This window comes from Fusarium falciforme, chromosome 1 (assembly GCF_026873545.1).
Source record: "Fusarium falciforme chromosome 1, complete sequence".
In the NCBI taxonomy this organism is placed as follows: Eukaryota; Fungi; Ascomycota; class Sordariomycetes; order Hypocreales; family Nectriaceae; genus Fusarium; species Fusarium falciforme.
Genome location: NC_070544.1, coordinates 3,571,399 through 3,592,386, shown reverse-complemented (window position 1 = coordinate 3,592,386; position 20,988 = coordinate 3,571,399). Strand labels below are relative to the sequence as shown.

The 20,988-nt window shown below is 54.5% G+C and overlaps 7 protein-coding genes across 7 annotated transcripts; 5 read left to right on the top strand and 2 right to left on the bottom strand.

Moving 5' to 3' along the window:
• Window positions 1-77: 77 nt before the first annotated feature.
• NCS54_00099200 (Hypothetical protein) lies at window positions 78-1,361 on the top strand (the record flags this gene model as incomplete). The annotated part of the gene is made up of 2 exons (XM_053146628.1): window positions 78-335; window positions 387-1,361. 2 exons carry the CDS (start codon window positions 78-80, stop codon window positions 1,359-1,361), a joined length of 1,233 nt encoding a protein of 410 aa, XP_053002603.1.
• A 643-nt stretch (window positions 1,362-2,004) lies between these two features.
• On the top strand, window positions 2,005-3,903 carry NCS54_00099100 (PNPLA domain-containing protein; the record flags this gene model as incomplete). Its single annotated transcript, XM_053146627.1, has 4 exons — window positions 2,005-2,064; window positions 2,133-2,263; window positions 2,313-3,120; window positions 3,172-3,903. The coding sequence occupies 4 exons, from the start codon at window positions 2,005-2,007 to the stop codon at window positions 3,901-3,903; spliced, it is 1,731 nt and encodes a 576-aa protein (XP_053002602.1).
• Window positions 3,904-4,367: 464 nt separating this feature from the next.
• NCS54_00099000 (Abhydrolase-2 domain-containing protein) lies at window positions 4,368-5,378 on the top strand (the record flags this gene model as incomplete). Its single annotated transcript, XM_053146626.1, has 1 exon — window positions 4,368-5,378. One exon carries the CDS (start codon window positions 4,368-4,370, stop codon window positions 5,376-5,378), a length of 1,011 nt encoding a protein of 336 aa, XP_053002601.1.
• A 2,000-nt stretch (window positions 5,379-7,378) lies between these two features.
• NCS54_00098900 (Hypothetical protein) lies at window positions 7,379-7,972 on the top strand (the record flags this gene model as incomplete). The annotated part of the gene is made up of 1 exon (XM_053146625.1): window positions 7,379-7,972. One exon carries the CDS (start codon window positions 7,379-7,381, stop codon window positions 7,970-7,972), a length of 594 nt encoding a protein of 197 aa, XP_053002600.1.
• A 1,517-nt stretch (window positions 7,973-9,489) lies between these two features.
• NCS54_00098800 (GPI-anchored domain-containing protein) lies at window positions 9,490-10,326 on the bottom strand (the record flags this gene model as incomplete). The annotated part of the gene is made up of 3 exons (XM_053146624.1): window positions 9,490-9,629; window positions 9,683-10,081; window positions 10,134-10,326. 3 exons carry the CDS (start codon window positions 10,324-10,326, stop codon window positions 9,490-9,492), a joined length of 732 nt encoding a protein of 243 aa, XP_053002599.1.
• A 5,105-nt stretch (window positions 10,327-15,431) lies between these two features.
• On the bottom strand, window positions 15,432-17,518 carry NCS54_00098700 (UTP--glucose-1-phosphate uridylyltransferase; the record flags this gene model as incomplete). Its single annotated transcript, XM_053146623.1, has 4 exons — window positions 15,432-16,722; window positions 16,779-16,855; window positions 16,912-17,007; window positions 17,414-17,518. 4 exons carry the CDS (start codon window positions 17,516-17,518, stop codon window positions 15,432-15,434), a joined length of 1,569 nt encoding a protein of 522 aa, XP_053002598.1.
• A 2,676-nt stretch (window positions 17,519-20,194) lies between these two features.
• NCS54_00098600 (Hypothetical protein) lies at window positions 20,195-20,917 on the top strand (the record flags this gene model as incomplete). The annotated part of the gene is made up of 2 exons (XM_053146622.1): window positions 20,195-20,722; window positions 20,774-20,917. The coding sequence occupies 2 exons, from the start codon at window positions 20,195-20,197 to the stop codon at window positions 20,915-20,917; spliced, it is 672 nt and encodes a 223-aa protein (XP_053002597.1).
• Window positions 20,918-20,988: the final 71 nt, after the last annotated feature.

Here is a 20,988-nt window from a genome sequence, read left to right as displayed (position 1 = left end):
CCCAGCACCAGCTCGCCTCTCCCACCAACTCCATCTCTTATCGGGCACTTCGCTTTTCCTGAAGCTCACATTACAAAATGTCCGACTCAGAAGATCCCATTGACCCCATCGACGAGGGTGGCGATGACCTTTTCGGCGACGAGGGTGACGAGGATGTTGCGTCCACCAAGGAGCGCGTCCTCGACGACGATGACCTCGCTTCAGACCCTGAAGGAGATAGCTACGCGCGCTACCGTAACGACGATGACGATCAGATGCAGTTTCAGACAAGGGATCGAGTTGTCATGGGTGTCAAGACGTACCGGCATAGAATTCCGAAACCCAAGGATGGCGCGGTAAGTGTTGTCATGCGCCTCATCAGACACAGATCGCTAATCACCCTTTAGCTTCGAGTAATGCGTATTCCCAAGTTCGTCAAGATAATGCCCGAAGAGTACGACCCGGACACGTTCCAGCCGACCGAGTTTGATCTGGCCAACGCCAAGGCTCAACACCCCAAACACGTCGCTCGAGTTCGAAGAGATCACAGCACCGGCGAACTCAAGAGCAATACCAACATTTTCCGCTGGAGCGATGGATCCGTCACCATCTCTATTGGCGGCGAGCATTACGAAATCCAGAAGAAGGCATTGGCTCCTTCACCCGACAAGCCCTACAATGAGATTCACGACGGTCACTACTATGCTGCCGCGGCTGAACTGCACAGCAATCTTCTCATGACAGTTGGCCACATCACAGAGCAGTACAATATCCGTCCCAACAAGGCTGTGGGTGACGATGCGCTGTCCATTCTGGCCGAGCGAATGGCACAGGCCAGCAAGCCTTCACAGGGCGGCGATATGATCATCCGAACCACCCGCGACCCAGAACTCCAAAAGAAGCAGGCCGAGTTGGCTGAGAAGGAGAGAATGAAGGCTCAGAGACGACGCGAGAATGCTGCTGCCAAGATGGACGGCGGCTATGGTCGATCTGGACGCGGAAATCTATCGATCGGAGAACTTGAAGGAGGACGCCGAGGGTTTGGGTCATCCCGCAAACGTGGTGCTCCCGGCTCATCCAGGCCCAAGCCACGGAGAGGTGACGACGAGTCTGACGAAGAACTCGCCGAGGCCGTTGGGCGACATGAGGGCTACGATCTCGACGACGGCTTTATCGTTGGCAGTGACGTTGAAGAGATGGACAGCCAGGCCGACGACGATGACGAAGAGGAGTTGCTGGACGAGGACGAGGATGACAAGCCTCGTTCGAAGAGGCAGAGAACCCGGGACCGCAGCCCCGATGAGGATGCCGAGGGCAGCGATGTCGAACAGGTGGCGGGTAGAGCTCGACGGAGGAATGTCATTGACGATGATGACGACTAGGAGGTGTTTTTTGTATCTTATTTGGCGAAGATTTCAAGGCTCCTGAAGATGATACTTGCACAGGAGACGGTTTGTACTATGATAATACATGATAATCTCGGATCTCTGGGCGACCCCAAGCTATTATTGTCTGTGTATCGGCAGCAACTCTTGGCTGGCGCATCGCGACAACTCGTGAGGATGTTCTCCATATCTGCGGCAGGGCTGGTTGATCCTTTTCGCGTATCTACATGCATCAATTGCTTTATAGACGTCAAACTGAGTACATGCGCCATTGCCTGGCATGGGTATTATGGGCAGAATGCGGGAGATTGTCTGGAGGCTGGTGATCTCATTGGCAATCACATGCCTGAAATTAGCGTCCAGCTTCGCACTTTGTTGAAGGGCGGGGAGCTCCACGAACCCAACAACAGTTCAACGAATACAACCACAAGTTTATCCTATAAGAACGGTCTCGCGGCCGCGCCATCGCCTCTTGATATCGAGGCTAGAATCCCAAAGCAGTCTTGCATGTGGCATTGCATTGTTGCTCTCCCCCCGTACGACCATGACCTAGTTAGATGCGCGTGATCCTCCTGCCGCGCTCGAACCGACCCCTTCGGCCCTCTTCGATGGTGCTTGTGATCGTCCCTCGGCAACGATAATGGGGGTAGTTGTCGCCGTCTGGGGTGTCGTCGTCGACGTTGCCAGCTTCTGGCAGAGGGTAACACCCCCATTCCCTTGGCTTGCTTCTCCTGGCATCCCGTCCCGTCTCTGACCATGTCGCTGCAGAAGCTGCGCAGCTGGTACTCGCGCAAGAGCCCCGTCGAGCTGTGGCTGGACATCTTGCGGACTGCCGAGGCTTTCGAGGACTGGGAAGAAGCTGCACTACACCTGGACAATCTGCTTGGTCTTGATCTATGGTACTTGTCCTTGGTGACGCTTGTGCGACTGATGCTAACACATCGACAGGAGGAACAACCCGGCGTCCAAGTACTATGACTGGCGACTCATTGCAGAACGACTCGACTCCCTCGCTAGCGCGCGCGAAGATGGCAACTTTCAACAGCTCGTCAACCTCCTACGATCCGGCCTCGTAAGAAACCTAGGGAATATCACGTCGCCCAAACTATATAACCGATCGTTTGCCGGCACGAAATACCTTATCGAGGAATACATTACACAGATCGCCGAGGCGGTCGAGGACATTCGCGCCCTCCCGACCAGTCCGTCGGCCATCCATGGAACTGGGCCGTCTCTGACGACGCAGATGAAGCTGGACTGCATCCATGACACGAGGCAGGCCTTTGGGAGGAGCACGCTGGTGCTACAGGGCGGTGCCATATTTGGCATGTGCCACTTGGGCGTCGTCAAGGCCCTATTCTTGCGCGGCTTGCTCCCACGCATCATCACCGGCACCGCGACGGGCGCCCTGATCGCGGCCCTCGTCGCGGTCCACACAGAGGATGAGCTCCCTGCCGTCCTGAGTGGTGATGGTATTGACCTGTCGGCGTTTGCGCCCAAGACTGGGACTGAGAATGGCGACGTTTCGAGTTTCCATTCACGATGGCAAACCCTGCTCAGGAGGATCCGTCGCTTCTCGAAAGAGGGTTACTTCCTTGATGTCACTGTCCTGGAGGAGTGTGTCCGGGCCAATGTTGGTGATCTAACGTTTGAGGAAGCCTATAACCGCAGTAAGAGAGTCTTGAACATTACGGTAGCGACAGAGGGTCAAGGAGGCGTTCCAACGCTCCTCAATTACCTCACTGCACCGAATGTGGTATGTTGATACCATTGAGTCTCTCTTTCTACCAATACTAACTCGTGGCAGTTGATCTGGACAGCTGCCGTGGCATCGAATGCGTCTTCGCCATCGCTATATGGTCGCCGCAAGACAACTATGCTCTGCAAGGACGCTCAGGGGAACATTGTTCCTTGGGCGCCGGCCAACACAATCGACTTTCGACACTGGACACACACGTCCTACTCTGACCGTGACTCACCTCTGCGACGTATTGCCGAGCTGTTCAACGTCAACCATTTTATTGTCAGCCAAGCTCGACCGTATCTCATTCCCTTTATCCAGTCCGACATGCATGGGCCGTCCCTTGTCGAAGCTAGGAGCAAAACGACACAGGTGTCTGCCTTTCTAGTTCGTATGGTTGGGCTGGAAATAAGACACCGCCTGCGCCAGCTAGATACGCTGAGCCTACTGCCCGCAGGCATCCGCCGCTTTCTAGTCGACGAGCAAGTCCCGGCCGCTTCCATGGTGCTGGTGCCCGAGGTGACGGCAGGAGACTTTGTGCGACTGCTCGAGACGCCCACGCGGGAAACACTCAACTATTGGATCTTGAGGGGCGAGAGGAGCGTATGGCCAGCCGTGGCAGCCCTAAGGATTAGATGCGCTGTCGAGAACGAGCTTGACAGGTCGTATCAGGTTGTGAGGAAATTCAAGGCCCCCGGTCTACGGCGAAAGGGGAGCATGGCGGCGAGTATGGAGGCCGAAAGGAGAGAACGCAACGGCGGTTTTGGGTCGATTGGCACGGATGTTGATGCAAGTTGAAAGAAGCTCCAGGCGTATTAACTGGTAGCCTTGTTTTCGTTTAGGACACAATTGTACAACAGGCAAGCAAGCATACTCTTGAATACGAATAAGTATGGGACAAAGGATGGAATTCAAAGAATAGCATTGTTCTGGGTCTTGGTTTCATAACTATTCTATCACTGCACTGCCTCTGATGCGATGCTACTATTCGCTCTCGGTTTATACTCGAGTTCACTCAACATCGTGTCACTGTGAACAATGAACATTTTATACTTGGCGTTGTTACAGCCCACCTACCTATTCATTCATCAGCAATGGCATAAGAGCCAATTGTTCCCGGCCTTCATTCACCCCAAGCCAAGCAGCCATATTGTTACTCACAGGAAGTGTGAATATCACTTCAGAGCAACATATACGTAGCCATACAGGTACTGTTATCAAGCTAACACAAACAACACTCACGAACTTACCTCCGACTCACAATGGAAGGCCAGGAACTGCAGAGAAACGTGGTCGAGCCCACATCGGTGCACAACGCCACCTTCATCCTCCTCCACGATCGCGGCTCCTCGGGGGCGGAGTTACAGCACGCCCTCTGCAACGCCCTCCTCCCCACCCTCGTCAGCCAGGTCGCCCCAGGAGCCCGGTTCATCTTCCCGGATGGCCCGTTCTTGGATCCCAAGGGAGGGCGAGACTGGTACGCCCTCGAGTACCCTCAGCTGGAGTGCGGCGAGGCGGCGAGCCTGGATCAGTGGGCGCACGTCATGTACGCAGCTGAGCAGGTCGACATAGTGGTTGAAGATGAGGCGCGGCTCATCGGCAGGAAGAATGTCTTCATTGGAGGCGTCGGCAAGGGGTGCGCCGTCGCCATGATGGCGCTCCTCGAGATGGAGCGTCCCCTCGGGGGCTTCATCGGATTCGGGGGGTGGATGCCGTTTGTCAGGGACATGAAGGACGTTGCGACGCTGGGCATGATCCAGACTCCTGATCCTCCCTTCTCCCAGAGCAACCAAGGCGGCATCGGAGACATGGCTCCTGGCCAGGGCAACGGCTTGATTGACCCTCGCCTGCTCAGCATTCAAAACGACCAGCAGCAACAGCCCTTCCCACAAGCCGTCTCCCCAACTCCCATGCTTGCGCAACCCGACCAGTCCATAGGGGCACGGCACCAACGCGTGGCGCACTTCCTACGTCAGTTTGAATGGACTGAAGAAGCTCGGTTCAAGTACGAGAATGAGTTCAGCACGGCAACGCCCATCTTGCTGATGCACTCGCCCAACGATGACTTGGTCAGCCGCTCGCACGCAAAGGAAGCCCAGATGATGCTGATGCAGCTGGGTTACCATGTGAAGCTGGGGGGGTCGAATACTGGCCACACGATAACCAGGGGGGTGCTGGGCGAGTTGCTTTTGGCCCTGCTCGAGGTATTGCCCTTCTCAAACACCGCTTTGAGATCTGACCTCATGAATTTCATCATGAGCTCAACCATGTAGAGTGTGAGTCACACCTCATGAGGGATAAACATGATATAGCCGCACTATAGTAAACGTCGGGCGAGAGATTCGTCATCTTGAACGGCTGTGGGCGATCATTGAGAGGGGAAGGCCAGCCCAGCTGAAGGCTGCAGGTAAGACGAGAGCTCTGCGGTTGGAATTGGCCAACCAAGTTGACGATGATGCACTGCATCACGTGTACGCGGCATTAACTAAGGGTTTGTGTAGGATAATAGAAAGCGATTGACTCATAGACGCACGGATAATAGAGCATGTATCGGAATGGTGGCTTTGTTGGATGCTTGTGAGACAACTGCGTAGAGCAGGACTCGTTGACAGCCCTGGCGATCTAATGTAGGGAGTTAGACGCCAGCTTTGTCAGGTGCTTGCTTCTTGATTGGGTAGAACAATATCTTATGTCGTAGAACTTTGTAATAAATGTTATCGAATCCTTAAGTGCGTCATTCTGAGGTGGCGAAACACGTCTTGATATTCCCTCACAGCTGCGGGATGGGGAAAGATGAAACAAACCTAATTGGCGATAAACATAGTCAAGGGTTCACCTGTCAGTGCCCCTCGTGTGGTTCATGCTGTCGGGCATTGCCTTATCGGGGACCGATTTGCCGGTTCGAGGCTCGAAAAACGACTCCCTCGTGACAACATCTCGGACGTCGTGTCGTTGGCCACGCTTTGCCAAGCAAGCCAACGCCAACATATGCGCGATGTAAGTGCTTACCGCGAATGAATTCGCCGATGGAAGGCGCGTTGATGCCGAGTTTTTCCGCATTCCTAATTTTTGTTGATTCGTAATATCAACAGAGTACGGATAAGCGAACGAGTCGTGTTGGTTGAGGCAGAGCTGACCAGCCCAGCCCTACGGGGTGTCAGTTGTCGACGTCATTGCTTTCGCGAGCACTTCGTCATCCCATGGATACGGAGTAGAGATGCCCAACTCCCTCTTGCGTGCGTTCATCCGTCCTCGGGTGAGTCGAGAGCACGTCGTTCATGCTAGGACCCTTGGGAACACCTCAAATCAGCCTCGGGTAGTGCCCAGCAGAGTGCCCTCCATGGTCAACCCCTTGCTTTACAGTAGTGAGACCGAGGGAGCGAGTTGCAGGGAGCAGTACGGCACAGCACACGTGAGAGATGGCGCCAACCAACATCGTGGATGTTGACATCGCGGGGATGATGTCTCGATCAGTGACATGCTGTAGCTGTTCCGTCTGGCCGGGCGCTCGGAGAAAGAAAGAGTGAGGCGAGAGCGCTAGGAGAGCTCTGGCAGGTCAATGATAGCTCCGTTCGCCTCATAGCTCTAAGGCCAAACCGGTATAGAGGAGGCTCTGTATGTACAAATCACGCCACAAAGAGCTCCAGCCCAGGCCATTCCCCAGAGTTGAGCTCCGGATTCGCTCCCCAAGTTCCAGCTTCAGGGTCCTCAGGTTATCAGACTGGTCTTCGATTAGCGAGAGCGCCGCACGCCGTTGGCTCAAGGGCCGGTGGCTGTCGTCGCGTCGGTCCCGAGACCGGCCGTGAGATGGATGTCGTCTGTTGGTGGTAGGAGTTGATGGGTTGTCGCGGCGCTGCTGGTTGGTCATTTCTGATGGTGCCGAGCCAAGGAGGGAAAGCGAAGGAGAGTTGGGCTGCGTCAGTGTGCTGCAAGACCAAGAAGTGCATTCCGGGGTTCAAAAAGACCAACATCACCCTCCTTTTCTCTCCTTTTTTCTCTCTCCTACCTTTCTTCTACAACCGAAATTTGAGAATGATTAGACCGTTCTACTCATTCTACCATCACAGACTTATCTGGGCTTTATCAACCCCTCCACTGTTGTCGGTGCTTGGGCTTATTGTGCCGCAACCACCGTGATCACCCACCCACCAAGAGCGCCACTGCACTTCCGTGCCGAACCAACACAGAACATCAAACTTCTGCCGATCATTCTCTGGTCCTCCCTCTGCCACTGATCAAACACGTCCCAACATCTCAACTCGAACCCGCAGCCATGGACGCCGCGAATATCAATCAGAGCAACCTCTTCGAGCCTACCTCGTCGGCCTCCTCCTCCATCATCCTTGATAACCTCGAGATGTCAGAGTCCATGTACAGAGACAAGGTCGATGTCCTCCTAGGCGTCGGCTTCGGTCACGAGCTTCCACCACCTCCAACCTCGGACGTCTCAATGTCAATGATGCTCGAGCCCACGCCCGCTCCTGCACCCCCCGAAGTCCAAGACATGATGGACGAGGACTGGACCATCATCGGCTTCGGCGCCTCCACATCGGCCGGCTCTGAGACGACCCGCCCCGCCACCGTCTCCGTCAACGGCTCCGTCCACGACCTCACGGCCTCCAACGTCCTCCGCCTCGATATGGAGAACAACGGTCCCGAGGGGTCCCACCCGAGCGTTATGAGCCCCAGCTATCACCCAAAGAGGTCCAACACCCGGGCCACAGACATGTCCCCTCCGGACCTCTCTGAAACCTACAGTCCCGCTGCCGCTTGTGATGCGGACGGTCTCTGCGAGATCGGTGCATGGGCTGACATGGCGACGCCTGCTGGGATCCTCGCCAAGAAGAATCGGCAGATGATGAAGTAAAAAGTGCTCTTCCTCATCTCCCCCATCAGCGAGGGTCCCATGGTGAAGAGAAAGGGCGGCAATGTCGTCAGGTAGACAGGATGAAGTCCGTGAGCCAGAAGGATTCTTTAGAGCTGCTGTCACGCGCGGCTCCACGTTTCACTTACATGATTCCCCTTGCACGGATGGCAGATGGTGCTGTCATTCACTGCATATGCTTTTGTGCCTCTCCACTTTGCGTTTTTTTAAATTGTTAGTCGGATTTTTGACATTATAACGGAAGATACCCAAGACGCAGACAGAGATTGTTCAACCACACCGAAGAAGAGATGGAATGTTAAGAATGTAATGTACATCATGGATCACAGGACTTGTACTTAAGGGAGGCAGCATGGAGTTAAATGACATCAAATTGAATCAATTCGTGGCAAGTCAATGTTGAAACAAGACTGTCCCACAGCTTCTCCGTTTTTCAACCATGCGAGAAAACGATCGACAATGATCCGATCCAGTCCAGTCGCCAAATTCCTTGCCCATCTCTTGTTCCCCAGCACCTTTCTGCGGCCGTCTCCCGATCTCGCTGGCCAGGCCTGTGGGTTGAATATCCGAGCCTTGTCGCACGCGCGCCCCATGCCATGTCCCTTGTGCTCATCGCTTCTCCATCCTCCCACGGCCGTGGTGTTTGACCTAGAGAGCCTCTAATTACCGCTATGGGGGAGATCAACTTATTTTGTTCTTCTTGTTGCACGACGATCCATCAAACAACATCGGATCATCGCCCACGCAGACGATCCTTTCATGCATCGAGTAAACGCGGCCGAGATGATCAAAAAGCCCTGGCCATCTCTCAAACCGCCAAGCCCCATCTCAAAACACATGGTACATCATGGATCTCCCCAGCAGGGCAGTGCAGCCAAATCCTTTCCCCCTCGGCTGCATGCCTGCCGGCCAGCCAGCCGAACGAGACCTTTCTTCATTCGTCCTGTCGAAAAAACCGTTATTCTGAAACACCAATTGGGCCGCCGCCGAGCAGGGTAGATCATAGGGTACCTGCGTGTGTGACCTGCAATGACCAACAGAAGATGCAGACGACTGGCAAGGACCTAGGTGCGTCTTCTCCACGGCCAGGGATCATGTGAGAAATTCCAGACGAAGAAGCAAACCTCCCTCCCAACTGGAATTCTTCCATGACAAGATGAAGCCGTTATCCGCCAAAGCACGAACCACCGTGGTACACGACACAACACCTCACATCACACAAACACCTCACATCACACAAGGGACAAGGAGAGGAAACATTTGTAGCAGGGTAGACCAACATTGAGTCCAATTGAGTTCTAAAATACCTGGCGCTCATAACACTCAGAGAAACCGCCTCAGGCGGCTTCTTCAGGGGAACCGCCGGCCGCAGACGCCTCGTGGGGTAACCGAAAAGAAATCAAAGGAGGCATCATTAAAGAAGATTATACACCGAAAAGTCGAAACTCGTCAACCCGCTCTTCTCCCTTGCGCAAATGCATAAACATCATGCCCATATCTTAGTTCAGATAAACCATGGCCATAACGGCACCGGCAATCAGAGCCAGGGATGAGGTCATGCGAGCGGCACCGCTCTCAGGGACAGTAGTGGCACTGCCAGTAGCAGCAGCCGAGGTCTCAGCAGCAGTGGTCTCTGCTCCTGACGAGGCATATTAGCACAGTTCGTCACATATCAAGTCAAGTGATACTCACCCTCGGTAGAGCTGGCCTCACCAGTGGAAGTGGCCTTCTTGGTGGTAGGGATGGGGGTGGTGGCATTCCTGGTGGCAATGGGAGTGTGGATGGTGGTGTGCTCCTCGGTGGTGGTCTTCTCCTTGGTGGTGATAGAAACGGGCTTGGAAACAGTGGTGAGAGTGGTGGCGGAGGTGGTAGCAGGGGCAGAAGTCTCCTCGGCAGAGGTGGTCTCCTCAGCAGAGGTCTCAGCGGCGGAGGTCTCGGCCTCAGTCTTGGAGGGGAGGGTTCCGGTGCCCTGGTAAGAGAACTGTCCGCTGTAGTTGATGGTACCGTCCTCGTTGTTCTTAATCTTGAAGTTGTAGGTGTCGGAGGGCAGGTTGCCGGGGGTGAAGGTGAAAGAGTCGCCCTCAGCAGTGGCTGTTTGCTTGTTAGGGACGCCCTCGGGCAAGCTGATTTCATGAAAACCTACCAGTCAGGACTTCGACGTCCTTGGTGTCGCTGGACTTGCCGTTCTGGAGGATGATGGTGCAACCACCCTCACAGCCAGAGTACTTGATGGTGAAGGGCTTGCCCTCCTGGACGTCCCACTTGCTGTTGAGGAAAGCAGGGGTAGCCATGGCCACGGAGGCGAAGGCAGCAATGGTAGCGAAAGTGTACTTCATTTTGAAGGTTGGGTGGTGTGTGGTTTGAAAGAGTGACTAAAATTACTGTCGCGGATGTCAGTAAATAGTCGTGTTTGGATGTCTGATAATGAACAAAGGGCGAGTGAAGCTGTTAAATAGTATCGCCGTTGTTGTTGCTATGGTGTTGACAATCATGTGGGATTTGACTGTGTTTGGTTTGAGTTTGGAAGAAGTGATTCAGGCACCCGACACTTTCGACGTTGCTCGGCGACTGATCCATGGCGGCAGCTGTTCCCCAGTGGCAACTCGCAATGGAATGAACGTTGAAGTTTCGACTGGTTGGCGGTTGACTTCCATCGTGAATGGGTGTGTGCCGATTGCCAGTGTCGGGCCGGTGCCAGAGATGTGCATGTGCAAGCAAGGGAAGGGCAGATCCGACTATGAAAGGAAGTCTCAAGACTATCGACTTACATTAGGTAGATAGGAACAACGAGGTTGTAGTTGACGAAGGGCGACGTTGATGGAGAACAAGAAAGAAGGGATCGGAAAGGAAGGGGAGGGAGAGATATTATAAAGGGCAACGGAGCAGCGGCAATGGATCATAGAGCACTCATCCATCAAAGGGGGGACGGGCAGATTGGTGGCCCCCGGCAAGGAAAGACAGTGGGAGTCACTTTCCTTCTGGTTGGGGTGTGTGATGTGTGAGGCGTGCAAGGAGGCGTCTGTGGAGGTGGACGACGACGATAGTTCTTCCCCCCTTCCCTTCCTTCCTTCGCTTGGGGTCTCTGGCTTGCCGTTTGCAACTTCCTTGTCCTGGCCCGGTCCAACTTGCCAATGGCCGGCGCTCGGCTCATGCCACACCTGCCTACCTGGGTAGGGAGGCAACTGGTCAATGCTTCGGTACAGCATCCTTGGCCAGCTCACTTTCGCTAGAAACCCTTTCATCATCACATTCCTCCAACAGGCCGGCCAGCCACGGACCCCCGAGCCCCCGAACCAGAACGGACGATATCAAACCCTTGCTGGGGAAATTAGTGAGCCCCGGTCTAGCATACATGCGCTATTCCTATTGTGGATCAAGCTCCAAGCTTGCTGCGGGCGCGGTCCAGGGACACCCCAGTCGCAGGACCAGCTAACGACCTGTAGGGTTGCTGTGCCTGGCAGCCAAAAAGTGGCACGCGCCCGGCCAGAGGGCCAACGACATCCGACACCACCCACAGGCCGCGCAGAGCACGCAGCCTTTCCCTTGATTCTCGATCCATCAGAACTGGAGTCGTTTCCCTGAACCAACTCTTGGCTTTCGGTGGTTACCTTTAATGCTACAATACTTTCCTGGGGGCGAACGGGCCTGCCGCGACGTTATTGGATCAAGTCTTGATTCTGGCCTACGAGCGGTGGCCAAATGCTCTGTCCACTCTCGCTCTCCGCGGCCAAGTGATCTCTGGTCATCTCCAGCCTTACTCGCCCACTGCGCTGTTCATGGTGGTACGTCCCTTTAGCCGCGCCTCTCCGGCGGAGATCGGAGCTGGTATTCCTGCCCGGCTAGCCGTTGTTCTGCAGCCTGGTTCTGGGCTACCGGTACATGTACACCACCAGCAATGGTAGCCGCTGCAAGCCTTTCAACAAGCTGACCCTAGCGAGGCCTTTGTTGTTGTGTCTTGGTTTGGGCACGTTAGCCGATGACTTCCGTTTCTTGGGTTGAGACGGTAGCAAACATGCAGGACGAGCTGTCGTCTCTCTTACACCTCACTCACCCCTTGCCGATGCCCACATTGCACGTTTCTCCGATAAAGAATGGGGGAGCACAGGATCAGCACCCATGCCCATGTCGCCAACGGTCCTGGACAGATGACTTTCCGGGAAATCTCAGCGTTGTCGCCTGCAATAACTGAGAGATTGTTACTCATGGGCGGTCTGGATGCTTGCCGCTTTAGAATGTGATCTCGTTAGCGCACCGACCTTTCCTCTTCGGGCCGCACTTTAATGACCTCGCCCCCTTGGCCTTTCGATAGCTCCAATGGCGAGCTTGCGCAGCCTCTCCCCCTGCAATCCACTTGACCGGATCTTGCCATGACTCTCATGTTTCTTGGAAGCGTTGATGAAAGGGGCGTTGTTCAAGTTGCCGGTCTCTTCGAATCATATCCCCCCAGGGTAGCTCAGGAGCTCGATGGCTTCCCAATTCAGCGCCGACAGCATCTCCAGCCTTCTCGGTCAACACAACAAGCGCTCAACAGCTCCCGGGTGGGTGCGTCTAGCTGCGAATTAGGTTGGATGGTTGTGCCTCGATGGTGCGGGGTGGCTGCGTTGCTTGGGCTGAAAATCGAACAACGAGGGCAACGACAACGGGCAAAAGACAACACAGCATGCAGACGCCAGTCAGTCTGTTCCATGCAAGATCTTTACATGCTGACCGGATCCCTCTCTGGCATTGGCGGATCGACAGGAGCGGGCTTGCCCTACGCATCCATTATTTCATCCTGCTTCTTGGCCCATACCCGACTTGAAGAACTCTCTGCAATGCCGAGAGCCTCGAGATGGAGGGGCAAAGACAGCATACGCAATGGCCTACGTACGATGCATTCTTTTGGTCGAACTGGTTCGAGATGGATAATTAGCCGGACTGATAGTCACCCTTCTTCCCCAGCCTTTGCCATGCCATCGATCAATGCATGGTGACACATGCCGTCAGTCTGGTTTCAAACCGCCTCGCCGCCTCTAGCGTCAACTTACACCGAGGCCAAGTCGGCCTTTTGGTGCTGTCTCTGGGTCGGCATGTTTACTGTTTTGTTCATTCTTCCCATCATCACGCAATGCTTGGTGGCGGAGCATGATTGATGGATGGTCGGAAAGCAGCGAGTGATGGTGTCCAAGGTGTTCGGCGACCTCTTCTTTGAGTCAAAGCCGATGGCCTCGAAGTCGTGGATAGCCAATGGGTCGACGTCAATGGTGGTATTCACAGCCCCCAAAAGAGTTTGCTTATCCACACTTGAGCAGTTTATGAAGACCGATTCCAATAGCACAAGGCAGCTATGCATCGCCCACCGCGGCTGATGGCCTTATTCACACAGCATCGCCTACGCCACGCCGCAGGCTCACAGACGGAGACCAGACCGACGGCCGGCAGCTACTGCTGCTACTGCGAGGACTATTGAGCCGACTGCATCGCCTCGGTGGTGCGTCTCATCAGCGTCGCAGGCAGGGCCGGCCTTGGCTGCCACCCAACGGTCAAGCAAATCCGGGCAAGGCGAAGGCGCGATTCTCAGACAGGTTCTACACCGTTGGGCAGATCCTCCTCTCAGCATGTCTCGCCCTTCTCCGTATGGATCTATGGGTACCCTGGCAGTGAAGAGCCTAGACTGAAGAAGTGAAGAAAAAAGTAAATCAAATCGAACCGAACGAAGCACGAGACTCGGCGATCCAACTTGTGGTCCGGGATTCGAGTCTTGAAGCGCACCGGAGCAAGGAGCAAATCATGAGCAAGCAGCTCGGGAACCCCAACTTTTTCTTCTCGCCCTGGCCTAAAGACCGCATTAGCGTCCACGCCTGGCCCTTGTCCTCCTTTGCCCATCTCTACTCTTTGCAGTGTCTCTACCCACTGGCCGGCCAGCTCTCGTTGGGCTGCATCAGCGACGCAATCTCCCTCAGCCCCGCCCGCATGCAACGACGTGCATTGCCGCTTCGTGGAATGATGGGCCCTTCTGCGAGCGAGACCTGGGTAGCAAGTATACTGGACAGTCCCTGGTTGGCTCAAGAGTCGTTGCTCTTGGACAAGGTTTTGCATGCTGGTCAACTCTTTCTCTCTCTCGATGGCCTGTCTGCCATCCCATCGTCTCCCCAGACCTATTTCTCCAAAACGCCGGGCTGCCGGCTGGGCGCTCGGCGTTGTTGGTTATCGGCGACTGGGCCTCTTCCTGGCCTGACCGCGATAATATCCTTATTAATGCCTCCTGCCGTGGGCATTGGACAATGGCGATAACGGTTACGTCTGTATGATGTATATACGTACCTCTGGATCAAGGCTTCGGCACTTGATCCGTCATGCAGCAGTTGAAGCTATCCAGCTCACCCTGGCTCTATTTGAACATCGCCTTGAAATGCCTCGCCGATGGAGCGTCATGACTGTGTCGATCCAGGTCCTTTGATCTCCCTCTCATAGCAGCTATACAGCAGGGTAATCTCCAAGTGTCTATCAATGATGGCATTGTTGGTTCTGTTCTGCTTGCGGCCATCAACCCCAGCCTTTCCCTCCCCTCACACTCTCACCCCTCGTCTCACCCTCAAACCTGCCTGGCTCTCTTCTCCTCTTTTGACGCCTCCGTCATCCGTCACTCATGCCGCATGCATCATCTCGAGTCTTCCATAATCAGCCACCGCTGCTACCCTACCGAGACGTAACTTTTGTTTCATGCAGTTGTTCTCGTGTTTCACGGCGCTTCCAAAAGTCAAAGGACCTGGCCAACAACACAGACACCACATGGCCATCCGTCGTCTTACTGCCTCGGCCTCGTCCTCCTCGACTCCCGTGACTCCCTCCCCAGCCACGCGCAATTTTAGTCCGGGTTTCCAGACTTGCCGTTCCAAGATTTAAGATTTCGATCTGATCCCAAAATTAGGATAGACCTTCGGGTGATTGATTGTTGGTTGGCTTGGGTTAGTCGATGCCGCCGCCGCCAAAAGTCAATGCCATCTGGTGGCGCGTCACATCACTCATGACCATGACTAGTCCGTCCGTGTCAACAAACACCACCTCCTTTTCAGCATGTCCATTCACTCATTTCGAGAGAAATTGCCATTGTCCTTTTTCGATTAAAAATGTGCTCTTGTACCCTATGTAAAGGTATCGAGCTATTGCTGTTTTGCCAAGTACGTACATACGCAAAGTATATCTCTCGTCATCAGAAGCGATTGGTCGCCCATTACCGGGCCCTTTTGTCCGTAGGCGTAGGCTTGGGAGACTCGCCTCCTCTTCAACCGTGACACCAGTATTAACTCTTCTCTTCCACCCCATCATTGTGTGTGCCCTCGTATAGCCGTCTTTATCCACTCTCGACAGGTCGTGATCAAAGTGACTCCAACAACATCCTGCCACCGAGCGAGCCAACTGGCACCTACAACATGGCCCTCCAGGCCTGCCTCCTCTCCACTCAGTGCTCCAGAAGACGCAAGCTACCCTGGACGACGACGTTCTCGAGGATGGAACCGGGGGGGATGTCGATGGTGCTGCCCTCTGTTGCGACGATGATGACGGTGCCCTTGAGTGTCACGCCGCGGCCGAGGTTGACGGCACCAGTGATGGTGAGGTGATCCAGCTCCAGCACCTTAGGGATGGAGGGGATTCGCTTCTGGAAGTCCGAGACCTTCTTGAAGTCGCCACCCAGCTTGATCAGGGGGGCGTCACCGAAGCGGGCCGCGCTCATCTGGAGCTGGCCGTGCTTGAGGGTGTAGAGGTCCGACTTGACCAGCATCAGGTCAGAGCAGGTCTTGACGGGCAAGAATCGTCTACGGGGCACGTTGACACCGTGGGCGTTGTTGAAGTGGCGGATGGCAGCACCGACGGCCGTCTCGAGCTGGATGATGGAAATGTCCGACTCGCCCTTCTTGTCGCCGGGGATGGTCTTGCCGTTGGGGATGATCTCCATCTCGAGCTCATCGTTCTCCACAACACGCTTGATGGCCTTGAGGTTGAGCCAGATGTTGTTGGTGTTGAAGTACCTGAACTTCTTGATCGACTTGAACTCGTTGACGTGCTCCTTGGGGACCTGGGCAATTTCCAGCAGGCGGACCGAGCCCTCGTAATCGATGATAGTACCACCCTTGACATCGGCCTTGGTCTTGTTGGTCAGCTCCATAATGTACTCGGCGTTGGTCTCCATCATGTGCTGGAGGATACGGAGATCGACGACGGCGCCCAGGTTGTCCACGTTGGACAGGAAGATGATCTCGATGCCCCGCTCCAGGAGCTTGTCGAGGATGCCCGAGTTGTACAGAGACTCGAAGACGTCACCGTGGCCAGGGGGGTACCACTCGTTGATCGAGGCATCAAAGTTCTTGGGGACGGGGAGCAGAGAGTCCTTGTAGATTCGGGGGTATCGGGACTGGTTGAAGGTGAGGATATCCACATTATGGCCCTCGTACTTCTTGATGATGGCGGCGGTGTCGTCGTTGGTGTTGAACGAGTTCATCAGGATAAAAGGCACGTTGACGTCGTAGGTGCGGTTAAGGAACTCGATCTGTCGCACGGAAAGGTCGAGGAAGGACATGCCGTCACGGACCTCGATGACCGACTTGGGACCAACGCAACCCATCGAGGTACCGAGACCACCGTTGAGCTTGAGGACGGCCAGCTTGTTCAGGAACTGGACCGACTCGGTGTTGGCAAGGTCCTCGTAGTCGACGACCTGGCCCTGGGCGGGGGGAGCAATGCGGTCCCAGTCACTATGCGATCATCAGCAACCAGCCTTGATATACGTTTCGTTGGAGGTGAGGCATACACAGCGTTGCCCTTGGCCTTGTCGTTAAGGTATCGTCGGAAGAGGGCGAAGAAGTTGTCCATCTCGGTATCGAACAGCTGCGAAGCACGGTCAGCACATGTTGGTGAAGCCATGGTCACCGCTCGCAACTTGCCTTCTTCTGCTCGGGGTCCTTGACGGTCTCGGCGAGGTTGGTCAGAGCATTTCGCATCTGAGCGGCAGCGACGTTGGTCGAGGTGTTCTCGAAAGCCTGAGGCATAGTGTGTTAGTTGATTCTGAGACTCGCGTTGATTTCGGTTGGTTGCGTGGGAATTGGTGTTTCGAGGGTGGACGGGTAAAGGGACGGAGAGGGAAGCTCGCGATCATGAGCAGCGAGGGCAGTGAATCGTTGTCCCATCATCTTCGGCTTTTGCAGAGTAGCTTTAAAGTCGAGAAAGTGACAGAACGGCGATTCCACCGCGTGCGGTTGTGAATGCTTGTGAACGACGTTTGGTGACTGGGAGCTTCAGGGGGCGCATGGACAACCAGGCCTTATCATCGCCAAAGCAACGGCCCAAGATGTTGGCCTTGTCACTGGTTCCCCCTGAATTGAACCGTAGGGCCTTTCTTGAAGGATTCGCAGAACTGAGGGATCTAGAGGGCAATGAAGGACTCACCATGTGACTGCGCGTCTTGCCATGACGGCGCTCAAAGAGCTGGTCATCACTGCCAGCGTGAGGCTTCAGGTGGGTAGGCAGCGCGCTCTTGATTGCACTGGCCATTGTGACGGTTACGAGGTATGCAGGAGGAAATGGAGCAAAACAAGCGGTCAGGCTTCAAAGGGGTCAAAATTGTGAAGAGCAAAAAAAGGGCTCAAAAAAGAGGATGAGGATGGAGGATGTCGAGTTCAAGTTTGGGTCAGGAATGACGAAAGGTAAAGGAGGGAGGAGAATGGATTGGATGCGGGGCGGTGATGCCCGTAGCTCAGCAGCCAGCAGAACTGGAAGGTGTTGGTGGGGGTGGCGAGGCCGAGAGTCGACCAAAAAAAAAAAAAAATATCAACTGAAAAAAAAAAGGCGCGGTTCAAAGTGTAACAGTAACAGTGACGTTTATCTCGGCGGATAGTCTCCTGTCTCTTGCTCCTTTTGTCCAAAGGCAGGTTACGTTGGGGAGAGAGGCAACCTTTTGGGTGACAGGTCAAGTTATGATGGATTCGGCAATGGTCTGGTCTAGTAGCTCTGGGGCGTTAGCTGTTGAGCTGGCACGCGGCGTTGTTGTGCTATTTTGTCTTTGTTGACGTCGGGGGCTTGGCAATTGCAATGTCTCATCATGATATGCCTACGATTGAGGGAATGGAGGCTTTTTTGTTTCTGCTCACCTTGTTGGACTCTGTCAGGCTTGGAGGGATAGGGGAGAAGCTATGATTTGTGTCACGGAGAGGGAGACGAGGGAGATATAAATATAAACAAAACAACGGGTAGGCTCAGGCATCTGGGAATGGGGGCATGTCCTGTTTCTCCTTTTTTTCCAGTATTAGCTGGACATGGACATCGTATCTGGGATCTCGTCGTAATGATTAATTTCTGGTCTTGCCTTGGACATGGGGAGCAACCCCACCACTTGCACCAGCGATCTCCCTCGGTGGCGTGCCAACCAACCAGGGGAATCCCCCCTCTAGAGGAAGTTCGGGATGAAGGCCGTGAACGAGTCTCTGAGCCGAAGAGGAGGATGCACGACGTGGATGGAACGGAAGCAGGACAGAGGTTGTGGTGGATATCATGATGGGCGGCGAACCACTCAAGCCAGTATCGACGATACTCTTACTCTGCTGCATGTGGCTGCAGTTGGATCCAATGCAACAGATACCGGTATCCATCGCCATCATGATATCCGATCCAGTGCTGACTGGACCTTGTTGGTGGCGGCCTCTACTCGAGGCGAACAAAACCGCTCACCTACTATTGCCGGTGGGCGAAATCTCGCTCCCAGGCCGACTACTACGTAGTACGCCACTCACCAACGAAACGAAATCTGCTTGTAGTATTCCCAACGAACGAGCTTGTTAAGCTGTTCCATTCTTAGTACAGTACAGGTGTCATGAAGTCCCGCCTTTCCATGTCCACCTAAATTAAGGCCCAAGCTTCCCAGGCCCCAGGTCAAAGCTCCCATCGCCAGGCATGCCAGGCGGCTCTTGGGCCCATATCTGGGAGTTGTCATTGGCCGGGTAAAGCAAACGAGCAGCAATCCAGTCTGTCTGGGCCCCGGCGAAATGAAGTGAAGCACAGAGTGGATAGCTGGAGGCATGCGAGTGAGTGAATGGACGAACTTGACGACTTGTCTAGGTAGCTAACGTCAGTGCCATCTCCCGGTCGATCTCCCTGCGAACCAGTTGCCGTTGTCTTTCTCTACCATGTGAAGGAGACATGACCAGGGATACACTCTCGCCTGAGTGAGGCCGTGATAATTAATCACTTGGGCAACATCGGTCTCGTTCATATCGCCTCGAGACACGGACCGGAACTCTCTCGGAGGGCGGTCGGTTGGCCTGGACGACACCCATCCCATCTCTAAGCGCCTCTCCCGTTCCGTTCCGCTGCGGCAAAAGATCTCTTTCTCTGTGTGTGTCTGTATGGCTCGCAGGTGCGCGCTTTCATGCCCTTTCGCCACGTGGGCCTGGCATTGGACACAAGCCGAACTGTCATGTCACATCATGGATATTGGCCGACGTGCATAACCGATTTGAGTTGTTTTGACAAAGGAAGGGAAGCATTCACTGACACACTCACTCACAGGGTGGCAATGGCACAGCAAAGTCCATAAAAAGCAACCTGGTAGAGCCAAGACTCTCCCCAGCCTGTTATCGTCTGCTGCACAACCTCCACTGTCCATGAGCCGGGCTTGGGACCCGCCAGTGCATCATCATCCACCAATCGAAGCTGGTAAGCATAGGTTTCAACGACGCTGCCTCCAAAGTGGAAACTTGATGCCATCACTACAAACATGTTACAACTCTGTGCAACCCCTTCTAGGTGTTTTCCAAGTTTTTGCTTCCCATATATCTGCCACAATGACGAGAAATGCAGAGCGCTTGGCTACGTTCATGTCATCTGCAGCCCTGTGGAGAAGAGAAGAGCCGGCCACCCGTCATGTGGGAAAACGGTCCGTTTTCTCCCCCACGTAAAACGGTTGTTCGGCTTCGAGAGCTTCACGCCTCGTCATCGCAGGCAGACGCCATCATCAAAGAAAAACATCATATGCTCACCGACTTGCAAACGGGCCATCGCCGTCTAGACTCCTCTGACTCGATATCTTCGCCCCCTGAACGCCGGCCGGCTTATTGCAACTGACGGGGTGCTATCCCTTCACATCCCAGAGATAATAAATCCTTCGGTGCCCAAATCTCACCGTAACTTGAATCCTTTAAACTCATCCCTTTGTTTATCTTGTAAGGCACGACAATGGGCAGCGCAGAGACTCTTCAGTACTGGAACTACAACATCCCCGAGGACGAAAGGACGGATCAGTGTCCCGACTTTCTCCAGAACCTCTCAGCCAAGGACGTCGGCATCCTCTCGACCCCAGACTCCGAATTCCACGTCCTCTCCTGGGACGAGGTCCGCCAGATCGTCCAGTCCAACCATCTCGAGGTCTTCAAGCGCGTGCCCTCGGCCCTGCGCCGCTACAAGGCCTTTGTCTTCTACCTCAAGAAGAAGCACGGCAGTGTCGCAAACTTCATCCTCAACCAGCGGCTAGGCTGGTCTGCCCCTGTGGCGCCGCGCGGCGCCCCCTTTGAGTTTGAGGACGACTACAAGATCCTCCACAACGATGCGCCATACGGAATAGACCCCAGGATCGTCCACCTCGTCGTTTGGACAAAGTTTGACCTCGTCGAGGACCCTGCCACGGGGGACCTGGCCGATGGGGCGAGGCAGGAGATTGATGACTTTGTGACGACGACGTTTCGGGCGAATGTCCCTAATGAACATGTGATAGACTCAGATCTAACCTCTGTGATGGATAAGTGCTGACGAGAGCAGGTCATGTGGTTCAAGAATTGGCGGGCTTTGCAGTCTGTGAATGCTGTCAGGCACTTTCACGTCATGCTGTTTGACCCAGATCCCAACTTCATCCGCGCCGTCACAAAGGGAGACATTCCTCGTTGCGGTTTGAAGATGGAATAGATGGAAAGACACGGGGGGTTTTCAGGCGTGGATTTGCGAATTCGTCTCATTTTCGTGTACTATGGTTGAGT